The sequence below is a fragment of the Setaria italica genome, chromosome V (genome assembly GCF_000263155.2).
Source record: "Setaria italica strain Yugu1 chromosome V, Setaria_italica_v2.0, whole genome shotgun sequence".
In the NCBI taxonomy this organism is placed as follows: domain Eukaryota; kingdom Viridiplantae; phylum Streptophyta; class Magnoliopsida; order Poales; family Poaceae; genus Setaria; species Setaria italica.
Window position 1 is genome coordinate 16,834,248 of NC_028454.1, and position 19,944 is coordinate 16,854,191.

At 41.3% G+C, this 19,944-nt stretch overlaps 1 protein-coding gene across 1 annotated transcript; it reads left to right on the forward strand.

The window, feature by feature from the left end:
- Window positions 1-1,468: 1,468 nt before the first annotated feature.
- On the forward strand, window positions 1,469-10,716 carry LOC101760842 (cullin-1). Its single transcript, XM_004968695.4, has 18 exons — window positions 1,469-1,826; window positions 1,934-2,033; window positions 6,056-6,241; window positions 6,356-6,403; window positions 6,478-6,681; window positions 6,760-6,837; window positions 6,957-7,046; window positions 7,141-7,221; window positions 7,297-7,359; window positions 7,887-7,922; window positions 8,003-8,089; window positions 8,191-8,340; window positions 8,430-8,485; window positions 8,581-8,863; window positions 9,027-9,170; window positions 9,248-9,466; window positions 9,546-9,713; window positions 10,058-10,716. Exons 1-18 carry the CDS (start codon window positions 1,687-1,689, stop codon window positions 10,157-10,159), a joined length of 2,235 nt encoding a protein of 744 aa, XP_004968752.1. The 5' UTR covers window positions 1,469-1,686; the 3' UTR covers window positions 10,160-10,716.
- The last annotated feature ends 9,228 nt before the right edge of the window (window positions 10,717-19,944 follow it).

Sequence of the window (19,944 nt, forward strand, 5' to 3'; positions counted from 1 at the left end):
ATATTTCAATTGACTCATTCATATTCTCTAACTCCCCATTTTGTTTCACAACACCACCATGAAAAAATCGAACTAAACGATCCATCTACAAAATACAAACATTTCACCATGTCATATACACTACACATTGTACATATTCGACATATCAACTACACACATTACATATATTGGACAAATTGCAAACAAAAAATACACATATACATTGCACTATACGATTCAATGAATATATCCTTAAATCAATAAGTTCTACACGTCAATATCGCGGGCAGAGACTCAATTGCGTATGAACTACGTATCATCTAACACAAAACACCATTGCATTTCATTGAAATTTCAAATCACTAACCTAACCCTAAGTCACCTAAACATCCTCCGATCTACCAAATGCAACGGTAAAACACGAGAATAAGTAGGGGAATACCTTCCACACGAAGCAGGGATCGATTCCCACTACTTTCCCCCACCGAAAACGCCGGATTTTGGGTGGATTTGGGGTGGGGCGGCGGGGGGCGGCGCTGGAGCTTCGGGCTCGGGCGTTTCTGGAGGAGGAAGAAAGGAGGGAGGGAGGAGGAAGGGAGCCGGCGCGTGGAGTTAGTGTTGGCCCTGCCGCGCCAGGCGGGCTGGCGCGGCGAACGCACGCCCACGTCAGCGCCCACCTGGCGCCGCGACTCGCCGCGCCAGCGTGGCAGGGGGCCGCCGCGCCAGTGCATGTGGCGCAGCAGCATGTTCCTGCCGCGCCAGGCGGTCTGGCGCGGCCAAAAGGGTAGGCCGCGCAAATAAAACCCCGCTGAGGTTATTTTTAAAAATAAAGAAAAAAAGGGTTAAAAATAAAAAAAAGTTCGGGAAGGGTCAAGTCAGAGTTTCTTAGTTTAGGTTAGTGGAGATGTTGTGGCAACCTTATTTTCTCCTTTGTGAGGAAATGAGACTGCTTTATACGGGGATCTTTCCCTTTCTTTCTCTCTTAATATAAAAATAAGCAGCTCCCTTGCGTGTTCGATAAAAAATATTTTATACATCACTATTTTCATTACTTCTTATAGAATGAGGGAAATACCCATGGACGAAATAGAGACTGGTTCCATGGGGAGAAGATTGTAGCTCGAGTTTGGAGATAGCCTGCAAGCTGGGTAATACAATTTGCTTTTGAGATTTTTTTATCACGATTTGAAATTAGAAGTGAGAGAAATTGGCAAACATGCCTACATTTTACTTCCCTTTACTTTTGATTTGATCTGCCAATTTTTTCCATAAAGAAAAAGAAAGGATATTTGACCACTTGGCTTTTGAGCATAGTGCGGGAGCACCTGAGTCGTCCCTTTTCCCACTTTGCGACCGCCCACCTGCGTTGCGTCAGCTCAGCTCAGCTCCAAGCTCCCCGCGCAGGAATACCGCCACTCATCACTTCATTTCAACAGCATTAAATAATGCCAAAAATTATAAAACAAATAAAAGAAAAAAGGCGGAACAAAATCAGAAAAGCAATTTCCCATCACCCCCTCCCTTCCTCCCCCCTTCTCGTCCCCCGCTCCTCCGCCTCGCGTAGCGTGGGAAGCCACCGGCCAGGCGCCCACGCCGCGCAGCTCGCTAGCTACCTCTCCCTACGTCCGCCCTCCTGCCGCGGATCCGGCTGCCCTCTCCGGCCGAAGCCCCCCGCCGCGCCGGGCCGGGTGCGGAGGGGGAGCGGCGATGGCGACGCACGAGCGGAAGACGATCGATCTGGAGCAGGGGTGGGAGTTCATGCAGAAGGGCATCACCAAGCTCAAGAACATCCTCGAGGGCAAGCCCGAGCCGCAGTTCAGCTCCGAGGACTACATGATGCTCTACACGTGCGTGTGCTGCCCTCCTCTGTCCTCTCGATCCCCTCCGTACTCAGATTTTGCTCGATTGGTTGCTGCGTCGCCGATCTAATCGAGGCTCTGTTCCGATGCCGCAGGACGATTTACAACATGTGCACGCAGAAGCCGCCGCACGACTATTCGCAGCAGCTCTACGAGAAGTACCGCGAGTCATTCGAGGAGTACATCACGTCCATGGTGAGAGTCTCGTTGAATTGATTCCTGGGTGAATTAGCTCTTGCTCGATTCGTTTGTCCATTCTTCTAGCTTGGCGTGGTTGTTGAGTTGGGGGAAAGATATTCATGGAAATGTTTACCTATTTGCACACAAAGTGGTGGATGGATAGACATCACACATTGAGGAGTTATATAGATACAGAGGGACTTGATGCCTGGAAATCCTAGTCCTCTGAAATTCAAGAGTAGAACTATAAAGTTTGGTACTATTGCTTGCAAAAATAATCTGTCATTGTCTAAGCCTGGGAAACTTCAATTTGACCATGAAAGTATGTAACCCAGGTCTTCTGTAGGCTTCTTGGTTGTGAGAATTATGTACCTTCACCATGTGGTAGCTCTCTATCATTGTACCCTTACCATTCAGAAACATACGATGTTTTTTAGAATTTATAAATAGACAGACTTCCTGAAAGCTTTGATGGCTAATACAGAAAATCATTCATGCTTTTTTTTCTCGAACACGCAAGAGAGCTGCATATCATTTCATTAAAGAAGAAGCATTCATGCCTTTTTCACACCTCTTTTATATAGGTACATGAATTTTGTTTTTTTAGGTAAACAGGAGGGGAATCCCCTACTGATCTCATTTTCTATATAATATAAAAAAAATGCACATGCTGACCTTGGTTAGCAAACAAAAAGAACAAAAAGACTGTACAAAAGGATCAAAAAGAGTTACAAAAAAGAGGCAACCCAATCTCTAAGAAGAGTTTTCTTACTGGGCTTGGCCTTTATAATATTCAGCTCCATGTCATTGTGAAAAGCCATTTTCCAATGTCCCATAGAAGGTTGCTGCCCATTAAAGCTAATTCCATTTCATGGGTCCAAATTGTCGAGGCCGTGATGATTGCAATCTCCTTGAAAATTTGCCACTGCATTCTTGATCGACATGACTCGATCCTTTCCAGCAAAGAGGCTCCCGAGTCCCACCTGATGCTGATGAAAACGAAACGCCAACACCAAGTACTAAAAGGATACCCGAAGAACAAGTGTTCAGCTGTTTCCTTAACATTATGTGTGCACAAACAGTCATAGGAGCTAACCTTGAACCCTTCTCAGCAAGTTTCTTGTGTTCAACCTGTCAACATGAATTTTGATATTAAACCAATGGTGTAGATTGAGGGGCAGTCTTCATGAGATCATATTCACATTGAGAGTTTAGCCATTTGGCTTGCCTGCCATCAGTCCCAAACCCCTACTGTTGGATGTCAAGTGTCCTACTTGATCGTGATCTTTTTTCTTCTTTGAAAAGTGAAAAAGATGAACACGCTATCACATTATTGAGCAGTGTAAAGAACGTTGTTTTTGGAAGAGCATGGGAAACAACCATGGATGTGGCAGCTATGGATCATTCAGTACAGGGAAAGGAAGCAAATGGACATCTGAACCTGCATCATTACATGGAAGACCAGCTTACTATTTAGATTTGCTTCAAAGCGCCCATCATTGTTATATGCACCTAATCACAAGCCATTCATATTTTTTCCGATAAAGGATAATTAAGTCAATAAAATAAAGAGAATTGGACAAATGCTTTATATGTCCTTGGGTGTGGTAATCACTGTTGTCCAACAAAATGCTACCTTTTCTGAGGTTTCATTGATATCATTTAACAAAACTTTCACAACTCTAAGTAAAGGGTATTGATGTGATTGCTTCAAAGTTTGTTAAGTCTATTAGATTTCAGTCTTTATGTCCCTGAGTAGGGCAGGGCATGAGGTTGCTTATGTTACCCATGCTAAAAGGATTATTAGTACTCATACAATGAAATTACACAGGTACCCTGTTTTAGAGGCTCTGAGGGTTCGTTGGAGGCCGTTTTTGTGTTTCTCTCTCAAATTTAGGGGGAGTTAGGGCTGCTCTGAGTTCTCTGCACGTTTTCCCACTGGAAGGGTTACTGAAACAACGCCAAATTAGTTAGATTAGTCTTGACAAAATAGTATTGTACTACTAGTAGATTTGTTGAGTACTTGAGTGGAACATTCATTAGTAATATTTTTTTGTGGCTTTTACTAACATAACCATGAAAATTGATTGTCATAGTTTCCTATTGGAGACCATATTTAGTCCAAGGTGTCATATATTCTTTGAATGGAGGGAGTATGAGTTCTGTCCATTTAACTAGTCATGAAGAAAGATGTTTTTCTGGGTATGTTTAACAATTTGGCAGTTTTGTTGATTGTAGATATTGGTTATGTTATAAGCATCATTGTATCAACTTTCTTATTGCACTTGCTTTTGGTAAGTAACGTGTTATAAAATATAATGTTGACGACTTGACGTATAATACGACAACTTGCCAGGTGGGTGTAGATTGGTCCAACAAGTTGTAAATACTCAATCTAGTACAATAACTTGACATGTGGGTGCAAATTGGTCCAACAACTTGTAAATTGGTGCATTATCCGCAGTCCAAATGTCATAACGAGCAACATTTTTGCTAATGCCGGGTTGGGGTACATTCGCATCGGAAAAAATTATTGAACATTATTTGACCATTGATATTCACGTCGGAATGGCAATGTATTTGGCCAAAACTAGAACCTTTAGTGTTTAAGAAGTTAATGTTAAGTCTTCATATTAATTATCTTTATACAGTAATTTAATTTGAATTAGGAATATTTAATTTCATATTTAATATTGATAAATTCACCCTCACTATTTTTTAAATGTTTGATTATATGCACTGTTAAGCTAGACAAAAAAACAATATGTTAATAAATACTAACAGTACCTTTTAGGATTTTGGCATAGATATTTTTTTAAAGCCTCATGTACTTGTTTAGAAAGTGAGAATGAGCTAAAAGAATAGAGACAAACATGCTTGATGGACTTTAGACTTTCGGTAATGCCAATAGCGTAATTCTAAAATATTATTCAATTTTAACTAACGAAAAAGTAAGTTATGTAGACGGTTGAGAAGCCATAGTTTGGTCATGATCAATAACTTTTATTGACAAAAATCTAAAAATTATTGAATGGAAGAAAATTCACGTGTCCATCAACTTTGCTTAATATTTTGTCGTTGTTATATTTGGACTATAGGTGCACCAATTTACCGAGTTATTGCATAAAATTGAGCATGTTACAAGTTGTTGGACTAATCTGCACCCACATGTCTAGTTATCGTACAAATTGAGCATTTTACAAGTAGTTGGACCAATTTGATCCCACCTGACAAGTTGTTGTATGGTGGGTGCAATTTAGTCTTTCAGATATCCCTGCTTTCTGTTTAGTTTTTCACTGCATGAAAATGTACATCTTAATTAGGTATGTTTGTTTAGTTAGTTATGATACCGGGGGATAGTGGAAAATGCCTTTCCAGCACTCAAATTCAGATAACTTATTGGCCTATGTGTTTATATCTTAAATGTGTGAAGGTAATCCTTAAATTGAGCATGTTACAAGTGTCGGTTCTATGAAGAGCATTTGAATCTTGATCTTACAGTTCAGATTGTCAATAGTAACCTTTCATCTGTATGAGAAAAATGTATTTCTTTCATATACAAACTGTTGGGATTGGATATCCCAAACAAATAAGAGGAAGGGGAAGAGAGAGAGAGAGCAAGTGAACAAGTGAGCGAATGAACAAATGACCAAGAGTTCTCTTCCCCATGTCCTAGGGCTCTATTTATAGGTAGGAGGATATGGCTGTTTATGTTTATTCCATCGGTGGGGTTAAATATTACAAATAGGTCCCTAAACATTACAACGATGCCCCTGGATGTCTTAATTGAGCCCCTAGACCCCCTAATTAGGCCTCTTTTATAAACAAAGGGGGTCCCTAGACCTTGGCCCACAAGAGCGCATCCCCAACGCAAACATCCTTTCTTTTAACACTGCGGTTGGAGGAAATTCTTACTCTTATATCTTAATGAAATTTGATCATTTGCATGGTTTAACCACATTAATTTTTCTTTCTATATTTGCACATGTTCTCTGTCAATAATCAGTTATAGGTAATGTGGGTTCAATTTCATGCAGGTCTTACCTTCGCTAAGGGAGAAGCATGATGAGTTTATGTTGAGAGAGCTAGTAAAAAGGTGGTCAAATCATAAAGTAATGGTTCGGTGGCTATCACGCTTCTTCCATTATCTTGATCGGTACTTCATTTCCCGGAGATCACTACCGCCACTTAGAGAAGTTGGGCTTAGTTGTTTCAGAGACTTGGTAACACAACTATTTAATTTGGATTAATCTTGTTTGTTTTCTTAAACCAAACTACTGGGTCTTTGATACCTGTAAGTATTCTGTATTTTTTACCATTTGCACTTCTGGTAACAGGTATACCAAGAGATCAAAGGGAAAGTAAAAAGTGCAGTCATATCTTTGGTGAGTCTTTGCTTTGCATTGTGTAATGTGAACTTATTTGGTCAATTGGTTATGAAAAATTCTTTCTTCAACAGATTGACCGAGAACGTGAAGGTGAACAAATAGATAGGGCCCTGTTGAAGAATGTTCTGGATATATTTGTTGAAATTGGTTTGGGTAGTATGGAGTGCTATGAAAATGATTTTGAAGATTTCTTGCTTAAAGATACTGCCGATTACTACTCTATCAAGGCCCAAACCTGGATCCTTGAGGATTCTTGTCCGGATTACATGTTAAAGGTATCTTCATCTTGAAGAAACTTTGGCAAACATTTCTATCTGTGGTGAGCACTTTCTTATGGAATTTTCTTTCATTAGGCTGAAGAATGCCTGAAAAGGGAAAAGGAACGAGTTGCTCATTATTTGCATTCTAGCAGTGAACAGAAGTTATTGGAGGTTAGTGGAAAGCCATATTTTATTGCTATATATTTAAAGTGCCATAGGAATCCTGATAGAGCACTAGTCATGATGTCTTCCCCCTGTATGACATGATTTATCATGATCTGATTTGGCAGAAAGTGCAGCACGAACTGCTAACTCAGTATGCAAGCCAACTCTTGGAGAAGGAACATTCTGGATGTCATGCACTACTTCGTGATGACAAGGTTCAGTGCCTCAGTGAGAGATCTGTCTTCATTAGTAACATATTTGTGGTATATGAAAATATGTTGACATATTATTTGTGCAATCTTACTGCAGGTTGAGGATCTGTCTAGGATGTATAGGCTCTTTTCCAGAATAACTCGTGGCCTAGAACCTGTTTCTCAGATATTTAAGCAGGTACTTTTGCTTCAAACATGTACCATTTCTTCATAAATATTTTTAATTTTGTAATCTAACTGTACTTCTCTGCAGCATGTTACTAACGAGGGCACAGCTTTAGTCAAGCAAGCAGAAGATGCTGCTAGCAATAAGAAGGTGCAGCATTTGTCTCTACATTCAATAGTTGATTTTTGTGCATCCTCTGTTTTACCTAGGGCAAATTAGTAATATGCTTTGCTCAAACGTTTATATTTGTACTTGATTCATGTTGGAATGTCTATACTCTGTGTCATGTGCCGATAGGCAAGTGGGTTCATTTTTATGCCACTAGTGAACATATATGCCATAGCTGTTTTCAGCTGTTAGTTTATTACTATGTTATTATCTGATGATGGTTTGGACATAGACTGATGAATAAATCATCTTGCCTGAATCACCATTTTATTTGTTTTTATTGAAAAACACATTGAGTTATGAGTCTAATACCCTTTTTTTTTCCTGTTTTATGTCTTTTGTTTTTTATTTGTTGTAGGTTTCTTTTTACTTTTAGAGGCTCTTACTTTTTTTCCTTACGTTGGTTTGCTTTTGCATCTTCTTCAACATGATTATTTATGTTTAGTTCTTTGCCTCCTTTGATTTCTCTCCATCTTGAGTGTCATCTAAGATTATCCGTTCTTTTACAGCCAGAGAAGAAGGATATGGTTGGTCTACAAGAACAGGTTTGCGTCTTGATATGATATTGCTGTTGCCATTCAATTTTTGTGTGGCTTCTTACCCAGTGAGCTTTTCTTGATTTTAGATTTTTGTCCGGAAAATCATTGAGCTGCATGACAAGTATGTAGCATATGTTACAGAGTGTTTCCAGGGCCACACTCTCTTTCATAAGGTTTGTAAGTTTGATGTACTTATCTGAGACTGTTAGCTCGCTATATTCTTTGGACCGTGACATTGAAATGTTGGCTCCTATTTGTTCTTCTGTTTGTACAGGCCCTTAAAGAGGCTTTTGAGGTTTTCTGCAATAAAGGTGTTTCTGGTAGTTCAAATGCTGAATTGCTAGCCACCTTTTGTGACAATATTTTAAAGAAAGGTGGCAGTGAAAAGCTTAGCGACGAAGCAATTGAAGATACTCTTGAGAAGGTACAGCCATCAATTTGTTGTGTCTGGTACTGTTACCAAGCTTTTCAAATAGATCTAGTAACATAATCCTGAAACTGTACACTTACCAGGTGGTAAGGCTGCTTGCATACATCAGCGATAAGGACTTGTTTGCTGAATTTTACAGGTAATCTCCAGTTATTTAGCATACTAATTTAGTGGTCCTTAAGCTCTTGGATAAATTGGAATATGGATTCATTGAATTCTGGTGCTAATTTGCAGAAAGAAGCTTGCAAGGAGATTACTTTTTGACAAGAGTGCTAATGATGAGCATGAAAGAAGCATCCTGACCAAACTAAAACAACAGTGCGGAGGGCAATTCACTTCAAAAATGGAGGGCATGGTTACTGATCTGACTGTTGCAAGAGACCATCAAACAAAGTTTGAAGAGTTCATAAGCAACCATCCGGAGCTGAATCCTGGAATAGACTTAGCTGTTACTGTTCTGACAACAGGATTTTGGCCAAGCTACAAATCTTTTGACATAAATCTGCCTTCTGAAATGGTAAATTTTTTCCCCTTCATGTTTACTGCAGACCTGTTATATTGCTTTCTAAACTTGATTGGTAATTTAAATCACACCGTGACTTGCTTTACTTTCTGTAGTATTTATATCTGATAACTTACTCTGCACGGGATAGTTATTTGTATTCTCAATTTTTTTTCAGGTGAAATGCGTAGAGGTTTTCAAAGAGTTTTACCAAACAAGAACAAAGCACAGGAAGCTTACCTGGATATATTCCCTGGGAACCTGTAATATCAGTGCTAAGTTTGAGGCCAAAACTATTGAGCTCATTGTTACAACTTATCAGGTATTGTAACTGCATTTCAATAAACATTTGTGCCATGTTAGATGTTCTCTGATATGCCTTCATCTTTATGTTGGTAGGCTGCATTGCTGCTGCTATTCAATGGAGCTGACAGGCTCAGCTATTCTGAGATTGTGACACAGCTAAATCTCTCAGATGATGATGTTGTTCGCCTTCTTCATTCTCTTTCTTGTGCAAAGTACAAGATTCTTAACAAAGAACCTAGTAACAAATCTATTTCACCAAATGATGTCTTTGAGTATAATTCAAAATTTACTGACAAGATGCGAAGAATAAAGGTATCTTCTTATATTTTCTCGATTTACTTTCCTGATTTGTTGTTTTTTTTACTATATTGTTTTTTCATGCCATTTGTAGATACCTCTTCCTCCAGTTGATGAGAAGAAGAAAGTAGTTGAAGATGTTGACAAGGATCGCAGGTATGCAATTGATGCATCCATAGTGCGCATTATGAAGAGCCGGAAAGTTTTGGGTCATCAACAACTTGTAATGGAATGTGTGGAGCAGCTTGGTCGCATGTTCAAGGTACAAAACATATGTTCAACACAGTATTTGTAGATGTTAGTAGTGAAAAACTTTCTTTGCCCTCTTAAGCCCTCAATTCAATCAATCAGCTCTGTAGTGATTTTTTCTGTTTCCAAAATACTGTACTTTGTTAGAGTTGAGATGTTACGTCTGTTTACTTGTGCTGACTTCCATTACATAGCATAATCCTCTTAGCACCACCTCTGGCCAGCCCCATAATCTTTCTGTTTTGTGCAATACAAATTTGTATATATGTTTAAAGGAGTATTCATGAATCAAGTCACTTGTTTATTCAATTTTCTTATAATGAGTTCATATGATAAAAGCTGCTCCTCTCTCTGTAGCCGGACTTCAAGGCAATAAAGAAGCGGATTGAGGATCTTATCACAAGGGATTACTTGGAGAGGGACAAAGATAACCCTAATGTGTACAGATACTTGGCTTGATCATCACGTGTGCTGTCTGGGGTCTGGAATGATTGCCCGAGCCTGATTTCTTTGTCAGATGGGGTATTGCCGTGATTTATCGGCAACATCTATAATTCTCTTATGGTCAGCGTGGGCATTTCTCTGCTGTACATCCAGCTTGCCCAGTGGTTGGCCTGTCAGTGGAGACAACAGGGATGAAAAATTCACGGATGGGAACGCGTGGATCAGAAGGCATGCAGCTACGATGTAAGTTGTAACACCATATGTTAGATCTTGTACCATTTGTTGTATTTTTCCCTCCCAATATATATAGCTTTGTTTTATTTCAATCAGTTGTCTAGATAATTGGAGCGATAGTAACCATGCATTGGCGGCACACCGTGCTACTCAGTGCAGTAAGATGCCATTCTTGTTGTATTTATTGTGCATCGTGTCTTGTATAGTTGCCGGAGGTGCGGGTTGTAATGGTCATAAGTATGGCCTTTTCCTTGTATACGAGCAGAGCACAAGCGAAGTACTCTTTCTGCATGTAATTTGCAAATTAAGCTTTTCATTGTTAAAATAAATTTGTAGAAGTACTCCCTCCATCCCACAAAGACTTAGTAGCAGTGCTATAAGTCCAAAGTACTCTAAAAGTCCAAAATACCTTTAATAACTCTCGTAGAATTAACTATGCATGCACGCTTGCAGTAATTGTCGGATGTATTAGCCTTTCTTATTTAACGAGTCTGGCTCATGCATCGGTAGTGGGAGTAAACGATTGATTCGTTAACTGGGTCAGAAGGTATTACGAGGGCTTTTGTTAGATCACTCTTTGTGGGATAAATTTTGAAAGCTAAACGAACAGTCTCTGTGGGATGAAGGGAGTAAAGGATATGGAGGACAAATGCAGAACAATTGTGGAAAACGAATTTAACGAATTTATGATATAGTAATAAGATCATAACATTGATCTATCGGTGCCATATAGTTGAGAACGCTTGACCACTGCTCGAGAAATATTTCCTAACTCGACAGTCCGCTGCTTCTTTTCTTGGGTATCGCATTTTCTGACTGGATTGAGAGTTTACCTAGGGAATTATCTTCAACAGTTTCTCTGTAAATATAGTTCCACTTGAAAGATTTTCCGGGCCATGCAACAAACATATATCTAAGGCGCATACCTGAGCAGGAACCGCATCCACTACCTGCTGAAGATGAATTTGCTAGTCCATCAATTTCCGTGTGTTGCAATTTTGTAAGGACGCATCCGTCTCCATTCGGTTTGCTAGCTTATAAGGTTGTTTCTATCATAAATAAATAATAAGTACAACAGATAACTCATCTAATGGTCTAGCTATACCATGCTCTTAAAAAATAATTGTGCTAAATGCTGCATGCTCTTGAAGTGTGTTATGGATTTGTTGTTAATTATTCTCTCCATCCCAAAATATCATTTGTTTTAGTTTTTTCTAGCTACATATCTTTTTTATTTAGATGTAGTATATATCTAAGTATACATCAAAAGTTATATATTTAGAAAAGTTAAAACGAGTAGTAGCTCACTTTTGTTGCTCAAAAAAAAACTAACTTTTGTCTCTCTTCACCCCTTCTTTTCTCCACCTCAGCATTTGTTTTACATAATGACCTTAACAAAGAGATGATGTAGACGGCTTATAGCTAGCTGATGTTGGACTGCTGGAGATGCTCAATAGATGTTAAATTACGTATCTTAAAGGCAAACTTTTTGTGGATCGCATCATTGGTGTTATCCTGGAGGGCCATGTGGGTATTAGGATCCTTTCTCAATATATGGGCGATGCGAAAGATATCCTCGTGTCCTTCCTCCTATCACTCTCTCGGTCACTACTACAAATATATTTTTACATATGTCCCTTTTAATAACCACATCTACATTACATCAGCCCTTCATGGACATAGACCGCCTCTCAAAATGGCGGTCGGTTTTGGAAACACTCATTTTCAGAAGTGGTAACCGTTCAAATTAAACCGACTTAAGCACGTTTAATTGTTAATCTGGTCAATATGCACTTAAAACATCATAATTTGACAGTATGTCGGGTAAATCCCGATTCAACCACTAAATATCTCGATCGAAGCATACACCACGAGTCTCACGCGAAGGTAAGTATAGGTAATACAAACATCACAGCGTTTACATAAATTAGGGTACAACACTTCACTTTTACGAACTAAGTTCAAATACAAGAATGAAACAGAGCTTTTAAACGCACTGCGGAAAGAAAGCTGAACTAGGATAAACTAAGATAGACGGAAAGCTAGAAACGGCACCGAGCGGAGGACAACACATCGAGCTCACCGATGTGCCATCAAAGAGATGCAACACCACCTGAAATAGGATCACAACAACCTTGAGTATACTAATACTCAGCAAGATTTACCCAACTATGGTATATACTTAGACGATTCCTAGTATGCATGGCTTCTAGTTTGCTAGGTTTCTTTTGCAAAAAGGAGCTTACTACAAGTATATCCTTACTTTCAATATTTTAACTTAAGTTCAACATGTAACAAGTCCAACTAGATTTGCATAAATAACTAGAGCAATCATGCTATACAAAATTAATCAATAATTAATATCATAAACATATATCTTGTCATCACCATTTTATTTCCATTACTACAAAAGATCAAGTGATCAAGCTTCTTTTATGTGAGAGATATGGAGAATCGATTCGATATAATTCTTGCAAAGTAATCTTACGACACATGCGCCACAAAAGAACACGCACGTCAATCTGTTCCTACCTTTGCCCTCTAACGTCTGAACTGCCCCACAATATTAAACCATGGTCAGCTGAGCCCTACACAAGCCCCCTCTAAAAATGACGGTCGGTTTTGGAAACACTCATTTTCAGAAGTGGTTGCTGTGGCAGAACTGTCCAGATTAAACCGACTTAAGTATGCTTAATGGTTAATCCGGTGAATACACACTTAAAACATCATAATTTGACAGTCTATCGAGTAAATCCCAATTCAACCACTGAATATCTCGATCAAAACATACACCACAAGTCTCATGCGAAGGTGAGTATAGATAATACAAACATCATAAATTAGGGTACAACACTTAACTTTTACGAACTGAGTTCAAATACAAGAATGAAACAGAGCTTTTTAAATGCACCGCGGAAAGAAAGCTGAACCAGGATAAACTAAGATAGACGGAAAGCTAGAAACAACTCAGAGCAAAGGACAACACATCGAGCCCACCGACGTACTATCAAAGAGATGCAACACCACTGGAAATAGGGTCAGAACAACAACCCTAAGTATACTAATACTCAGCAAGGCTTACCCAACTATGGTACATACTTAGGCGACTCCTAGTACGCATGGCTTCTGGTTTGCTGTGTTTCTTCTGTAAAAAGGAGCTTACTACAAGTATGTCTTTACTTTCAATATTTTAGCTTAAGTTCAACATGTAACAAGTACCAACTAGATTTGCATAAATAACTAGAGCAATCATGCTATACAAAATTAATCAACAATTGATATCATAAACATATATCTTGTCATCACCATTTTATTTCCATTAATTACTACAAGAGATCAAGTGCTCAAGGTTCTTTTATGTGAGAGATACAGTGAATCGATTCGATTTAATTCTTGCAAAGTAAACCTAATCACACGACACATACGTCACAAAAGAACACGCATGTCAATCCGTTCCTTCCTTCGCCCTTGAACATCTGAACTGCCCCACCAAGTTAAACCACGCCAGCTGAGCCCTACGCTAGCCCCCAGATGCACCTGTGCTTCGCGGTCACATCAATTGTACTGAGGTGGTGGGTAGGAGTTCACACCCGCAGCGAATCAAGTACTAACTTAGTGATTTCGACTAGCAAAGGGAAGGAAACAAGCTAAAACGAATCTGATAAATGGAATGTTTTAAATGACAACGTCAATTCGAATTTGAAACAGGAACACGCCGTGCACCAATATGTTGCTCAATGCATTAAGTTCACAAGCTGGTCCTGCTTTTACCGTCCAAATGAACTAACGAAGTGATATACTCATATGAGCTGCTCATGTGTTGCCTACACGCATGGATCCATGCATACTGTGTGATGTGCGTGATTAGCAAAGAAATTGGACGGAATGCATGCATGCACACGTGTGGACCGAGGTAATGGACAGCACACATCACTACTATAAAAATGATTTATAGGGGTCTCCCGTTTCTAAGCAACCGAAAACTCGAAAGGCTCAAAGGGTTATAGGATTGTGGGTACACTAATCTAATTATTTTTTTGGCTTTTTCTAGACTATGGGAAAGTAAAACAGCGAATGATTGGAAGTCTCTCACCGATAAACCTTGCTCTGATTACCAACTGATATGAACCCGCTAGGGTTGATTCTCGATCTTTCGATGAGAAGGGAGGATAACTCGATTGGTTGATGGAGACGACGTTCACGGCCTGACTACATACTTCCAAGCTGCGCCTTAGCAAGCGATACACCACCTCCAATGGCTGCCGCGATCTTGTGGAGCGTGTCACCCGGCCACTAGGGCACTCATCCTGCAAGCAATCGAAGAACTAGCAAGAACAAGTATAACAAGTACTAAATTTACTAGATGGAGATGAAGGTTTCCAACTCAATCTCAATAAGGTGGGGTTCCTATCGGTGTTTTATACCGGCAGCCTACCAACGGGGTACCCGAGGTAGTCGATTAGGTTGGGGGATCGCCGGACCTGAAACTCGAAGATAAAAGCGAGGGCACAAGACATAGATTTATATAGGTTCGGGCCGTCAGAGTAGCGTAATACCCTACATCCTATTTTGGAGTGTTGTATATTACGCTCTGCACTTGAGTGTTGAGCTTAGGTGAGTTGCCGATCTAGGTACCCATTTCCTCCTTTATATACTCCAGGGGGCAAGAGTACTAGTTGGATTACAAGGAGTTCTAGTAGGAGTACACAGGACTAGTCCTAGTCGGATTACAGGGGAATTATAGTAGGAGTCTAACTTCTTCCTTCCTTGCGGGTACTAGGGATCTATTCCCGACAAGCCCCCGAGCGCTTCATAGTCGAATGCAGCAGTCTTCGAGTAGTCTTAAGATTTTCGCCGAGTAGTCTTGGTGCTCTTCGAGTACTTTATCTGGCGGAATCTTCAAAGCTTCTCAAAGCTGCCATGAGGCTATGGTGTGCTCAAAACCTTGATCAACTTAATATTGTAGTCTTCATGTATGGAGGGCAGCGAAAGTTGCACTCTATATGGAGTAGCCCCCGAGCCTTAGGTTGAATCATAGAATCAGGCTGAGGGTCAAAAAATCTTGAATCTTTTCTTCCGGCTAGAAAATTATTGGGTGTAGCTTATCAGCCCCCGAGCCTTGAATTGATTGAATAATCAACTCAAGGATCTTAAATCTTCACCCCAGTCATCATCCGAGTAGTCTTGCGGCGTCTAGCCCCCTGAGCTTATGTGCCAGGTGAGCCGTAGGAGCCACGTCGAGTAGTTATTGGCACTTAGCCCTTGAGTTCGGGAACTAGCCTGTACGCTTGGCATCCTGGAGCATCGTCACTGAAGTTTGATCTAAAAGAAAAGATGCGTACATTATGTAGCATTTTTACAGAATATTGAAACTACTGAAATTTATTCAGCGATTAATGTAAACATTGTGTGTCATGCTCTTATTCCAGTCATACTCTTCCCAAGTAGTTAGCCTGTTACATTTTAGGCTCTCAGTCCCCGTTTAGCCGTATCCGCTGCGTGTGTGAGTGTACGCGGATGGACATTGCTATTGCACGTGTATGTGTGCAAGCATTTGGCGTCACAGGTGCACCCGAGGCTTTCACGAGTTAAGGCGTGTTCTTCTCGAGAAGAGTAGTGACAAAAAGGAATAGTCGTTGTTGCGATAAAAAGAGAGCGCGGTAGCGCGAAAGAGTTTGCTGCCCTCCGGCGAGTAGAGCGCGTGTTGTGCGCAGGAGCTTCCGACGAGTAGAGCACGTGTTGCGCGCAAACGGAAAATAAGCCAGAAGATAATTTAGAAAAGTGACTTAGCTTGATTCGTGGACGATTGTTGATGAAGCCGTGACGGTCGTTGATGAAGCCGTGACGGTTGTGACGAAGTCGACTAGTCGGAGGCGATTATGACTAGTTGTCGACGATGAGAAATTTGCCCTGACTAATTTTTTAGTCGAGACGAGCAGTTGAGGTAGTCGCCGAGTGCCCTCACAAGTTGAAGTAATCGGTCCTCGATGAGTAGTCGAAATAGTCATCGGCGAGCATTACTACGTAGTCGAAGTAGTCGTCGGTGAGTCGTCCATCAAAGTAGTCGATGAGAGTAGTCGGAGTAGTCATAGTCGATAGTCGTCAGCGAGTCAGTGCGGTGGGACGTCGATGCAGTAGCATTCGCGTACATCTTGTCAGTCCGTCCGGGGCAGCAACTCGACGCTCTCCGTTCCATCTCGAAGAGTGTGCTGTTGGCTTCCTGCACAGTGGCTTCTGGAGATGAGTCATCAACGGTTGGCTTTAGGTGCTTTCTCCACCTCGGACTCGTAGTCGACTTCGTATGTTGTGATTTGAAACAATTTTGTTGACAACTTCGTCTTCAACTTGATGCAACTCAACAAGTCAGAGTAACTTTTTGCCAGCGCTTTGTCAATTCCGGTCCCATCTGCCGCCTTACTTTTACGGCAGATGGACAGCTTGATGCTGGATAAAGAATTTTTTGCTATTCACCCTGTAATGATTGACATGACCTTGCTCTTGCTTTTGCTTTTATTATTGGTCTCTACTCTACATGTACGCTTGCTTGCCTGTGCTCGTACGTGCGGACATGACCTTTGTGTAGCTGAAACCGTGACCTTTGCTTCGATCTTCGTAGAATTCTTTATCCAGCATTTGTGGTCTCCATGGATGAGCAGGGCGCGCACCGTATCATTGAACCCTGATCGGATTTTGCAATGTGAGCTTGTCTCGAAATCGAGCGTCTGGAAGTCGACGTGCAGAGTCGGAACAGAGACGCGGAATCTACCAGCTTAGTCTTGATTGACGTGGACTGGAGATCGACTGTTCTCTCTCTAATAGGACATGGATTAAGCCATGGTTTTTCTTCTCGGATGCAAGAACAGTGCAGTTGACTCGACCTCGATCTCTGCTCGGGACTTGAGTTCACATGTTGCAGATAGCTGCAGAACGATTTGGCCGTGGAATTCGCCGAGTTGAAAATTGGTACTAGCGACGTTGCCGTGATCACGCTCAAATCCGCCGCATGAACGCGACGACTAGATTAATCTTGATGACGAGATCCTTTAAGCTCGCCTGATGATCTCGACGATCTGTCCCATAGTAGGTGCTAGATGTCAGTGTTTTATACCGGCAGCCTACCAAGGGGGCACCTGAGGTAGTCGATTAGTCGGTTGGGGGATCGTCAGACCTGGAACCCGAAGGTAAAAGTAAGGGAACAAGATATGGATTTATACATGTTCGAGCTGCCAGAGAAGCGTAATACCCTAAATCCTGTTTTGGAGTATTGTATATTGCGTCCTGCGCTTAGGTGTTGAGCTTAAGTGAGATGCCGATCTAGGTACCCCTGCCCTCCTTTATATACTCCAGGGGGCAAGAGTACTAGTCGGATTACAAGGAGTAGTCCTAGTAGGAGTACACAAGACTAGTCCTAGTCGGATTAAGGGGAATTTTAGTAAGAGTCCGACTTCTTCCTTCCTTGCGGGTACTGGGGATCTATCCCCGACAGTTCCGAAGACAGGAAGACGGGCAGCTGATCCAACACGCGCGCTTACAAGCAAGTAGTGAGAGGTAAACTTGATCTAAACAAAACCAATCATTCTTGGTGGCGGCTAAGGGGTATATGAAGGTGGGAGGACGACCACCAGGGTGTTGGGGTCGTGCTCCAACCCTAGGACGCGTCCCTATTGGACCCGACTTGATACACGGCCCATTGGGCCAAATTAAAGTGACGCAGCACCAGAAAACCTCTCGGTAGTAAATTGGTCATTACGACCGCCTCAGACCAGATATGGACTTGAATTTAGATCCATATGAAAATATACTTCATAATGAATCCGTGAATTACGCCCCAATCCGAGTACGTACATATGCGACCGTGGTGACCATCACAAGTTGGTACTATCCTGGAGTCCGAATCCAGTCTGCGCGAGTTATTTTCCCTTTTGGTCTTCTCCCTGGTTCCTAACCAAAATAAGAGTGCACGCGTCTCCATGGTCTAAATAGGATGGACAGGAACTCAGGATTGAACTTACTTGATGATTAAGTTGACGAGCACGGGCACGAGTAATAGGACCAGAAATTGGTACTTGTGTAGGTGTGGATGTATTGTTGGTGTTGATGTCCTCATCATCGATGATGAGAACATAGCCATGCTGGGCACGCACGAGTCATGGTCTTCCCCAAGATACAATTCGTCACCAACTCGGTCATCGTGTTCGTTTCGGATTCAGCCGACACCCCTACACGGTTTCAGCCATATCTCTCTCATACGATATTGAAACGAGGCGTTCTTTGATGCGTTAGAATAGGGACGATGACGCTGTTCTTTTGGTTCTGGTCCTAGCTCTAGAAGGTTCATGGATCATTCTGTGTGACCACAACAAGGTGTTGTGTCACCAGTTTTGGGCCCACTTGGCCTTGTATCGTGTCGGGCTTTAAGCCCAAGTTGTAGGCACCCCCTTCCTGGTCCTCCTAACCCTAGTTCATCCCTTTTGATATAAAATCAGTAGCCACCAACTTAGAAACTCGGGTTTTATTTAGTTCTAGTGTTCCTTTGAGGAACTGAGGTTGATTTTTTGTTGTAACTGTGGCGACAAGTCCTTTTACAGTGATCCAGAGCCCTTGTTCTTGTTCTCCTCGACTGTGTCGATTAGTCACCTTCACCCTGAGGTCGGGGGTGTAGCTAATGAGTTATACTATAGTTCTTGGAACCTAACCACTGAAGACAATCACCAAAGTTAGGTTCCAGTTCCGTTCCATCTTTCTTGGAAAGGGGGTTCGGGGGAAAACCTTTTTTAGGTATTTGCCCGAAGCACAACCCTTTCCAAGCACTGCTCTGTACACATCCTACACTTTCTAACACCCTGAGGGGCCTTTCCGGTATAGCGTCGCGTCGGTCACTGTCGCAGGACGGATCCCCGTGGGATTTCGAATTGAGAGCTTGAACCCTTCTTTACTTCATTCATATCTGCAATATCAGATTGCGTGTTTATACTTTCTCGCTTGTGTCCTTCGATTCGCTTGCAAGCAAAGCCTTCTTGGCAAGGTCAATCAAGTTGTGCTTGGTTGATAACCAACGGAGTAGTGGTGTAGCGGTTGCTGGAATTCAAATCGTGTCTGATTAGAAGCCCGGATCGTCAACGTCGAGTCTCCACCAATCAAATTTATCACTACTTTTTGGAAGATCGGGCCAGTGCTACATCAAGTGGTATCAGGATTCTAGGTTACCCGTGAGGTATACTATCGTGTTTCCCCTTTAGATTCAATTCGTGTCCAACACCTATAGTCCACAAAAAGCCCAAAAATATTTACACTTTCCGCTGTCCTATCACCTTTTTTTAGCCTTTGCAATTTTCATTTTAGATTTGCTTTGTTCAGTTTGTGTCCGTCGTCGAGTCTTGTTGCTGGTTTAGTGTGTTTGCGGAAAATGTAAATATTTTTGGGCTTTTTGTGGACTATAGGTGTTGGATACGAACTGAATCTAAAGGGGAAATATGATAGTATACCTCATGGGTAACCTGGAATCCTGATACCACTTGATGTAGCACTGGCCCGATTTTCCGAAAGGTAATGATAAATTCGATTGG

Excerpts from the sequence above, each read along its gene's own strand:
- LOC101760842 (XM_004968695.4), top strand. The coding sequence starts at position 1,687 with ATGGCGACGCACGAGCGGAAGACGATCGATCTGGAGCAGGGGTGGGAG. Across the intron at positions 1,827-1,933 it reads GACTACATGATGCTCTACAC|GACGATTTACAACATGTGCA; the intron begins GTGCGTGTGCTG and ends CCGATGCCGCAG. Across the intron at positions 7,047-7,140 it reads CACTACTTCGTGATGACAAG|GTTGAGGATCTGTCTAGGAT; the intron begins GTTCAGTGCCTC and ends ATCTTACTGCAG.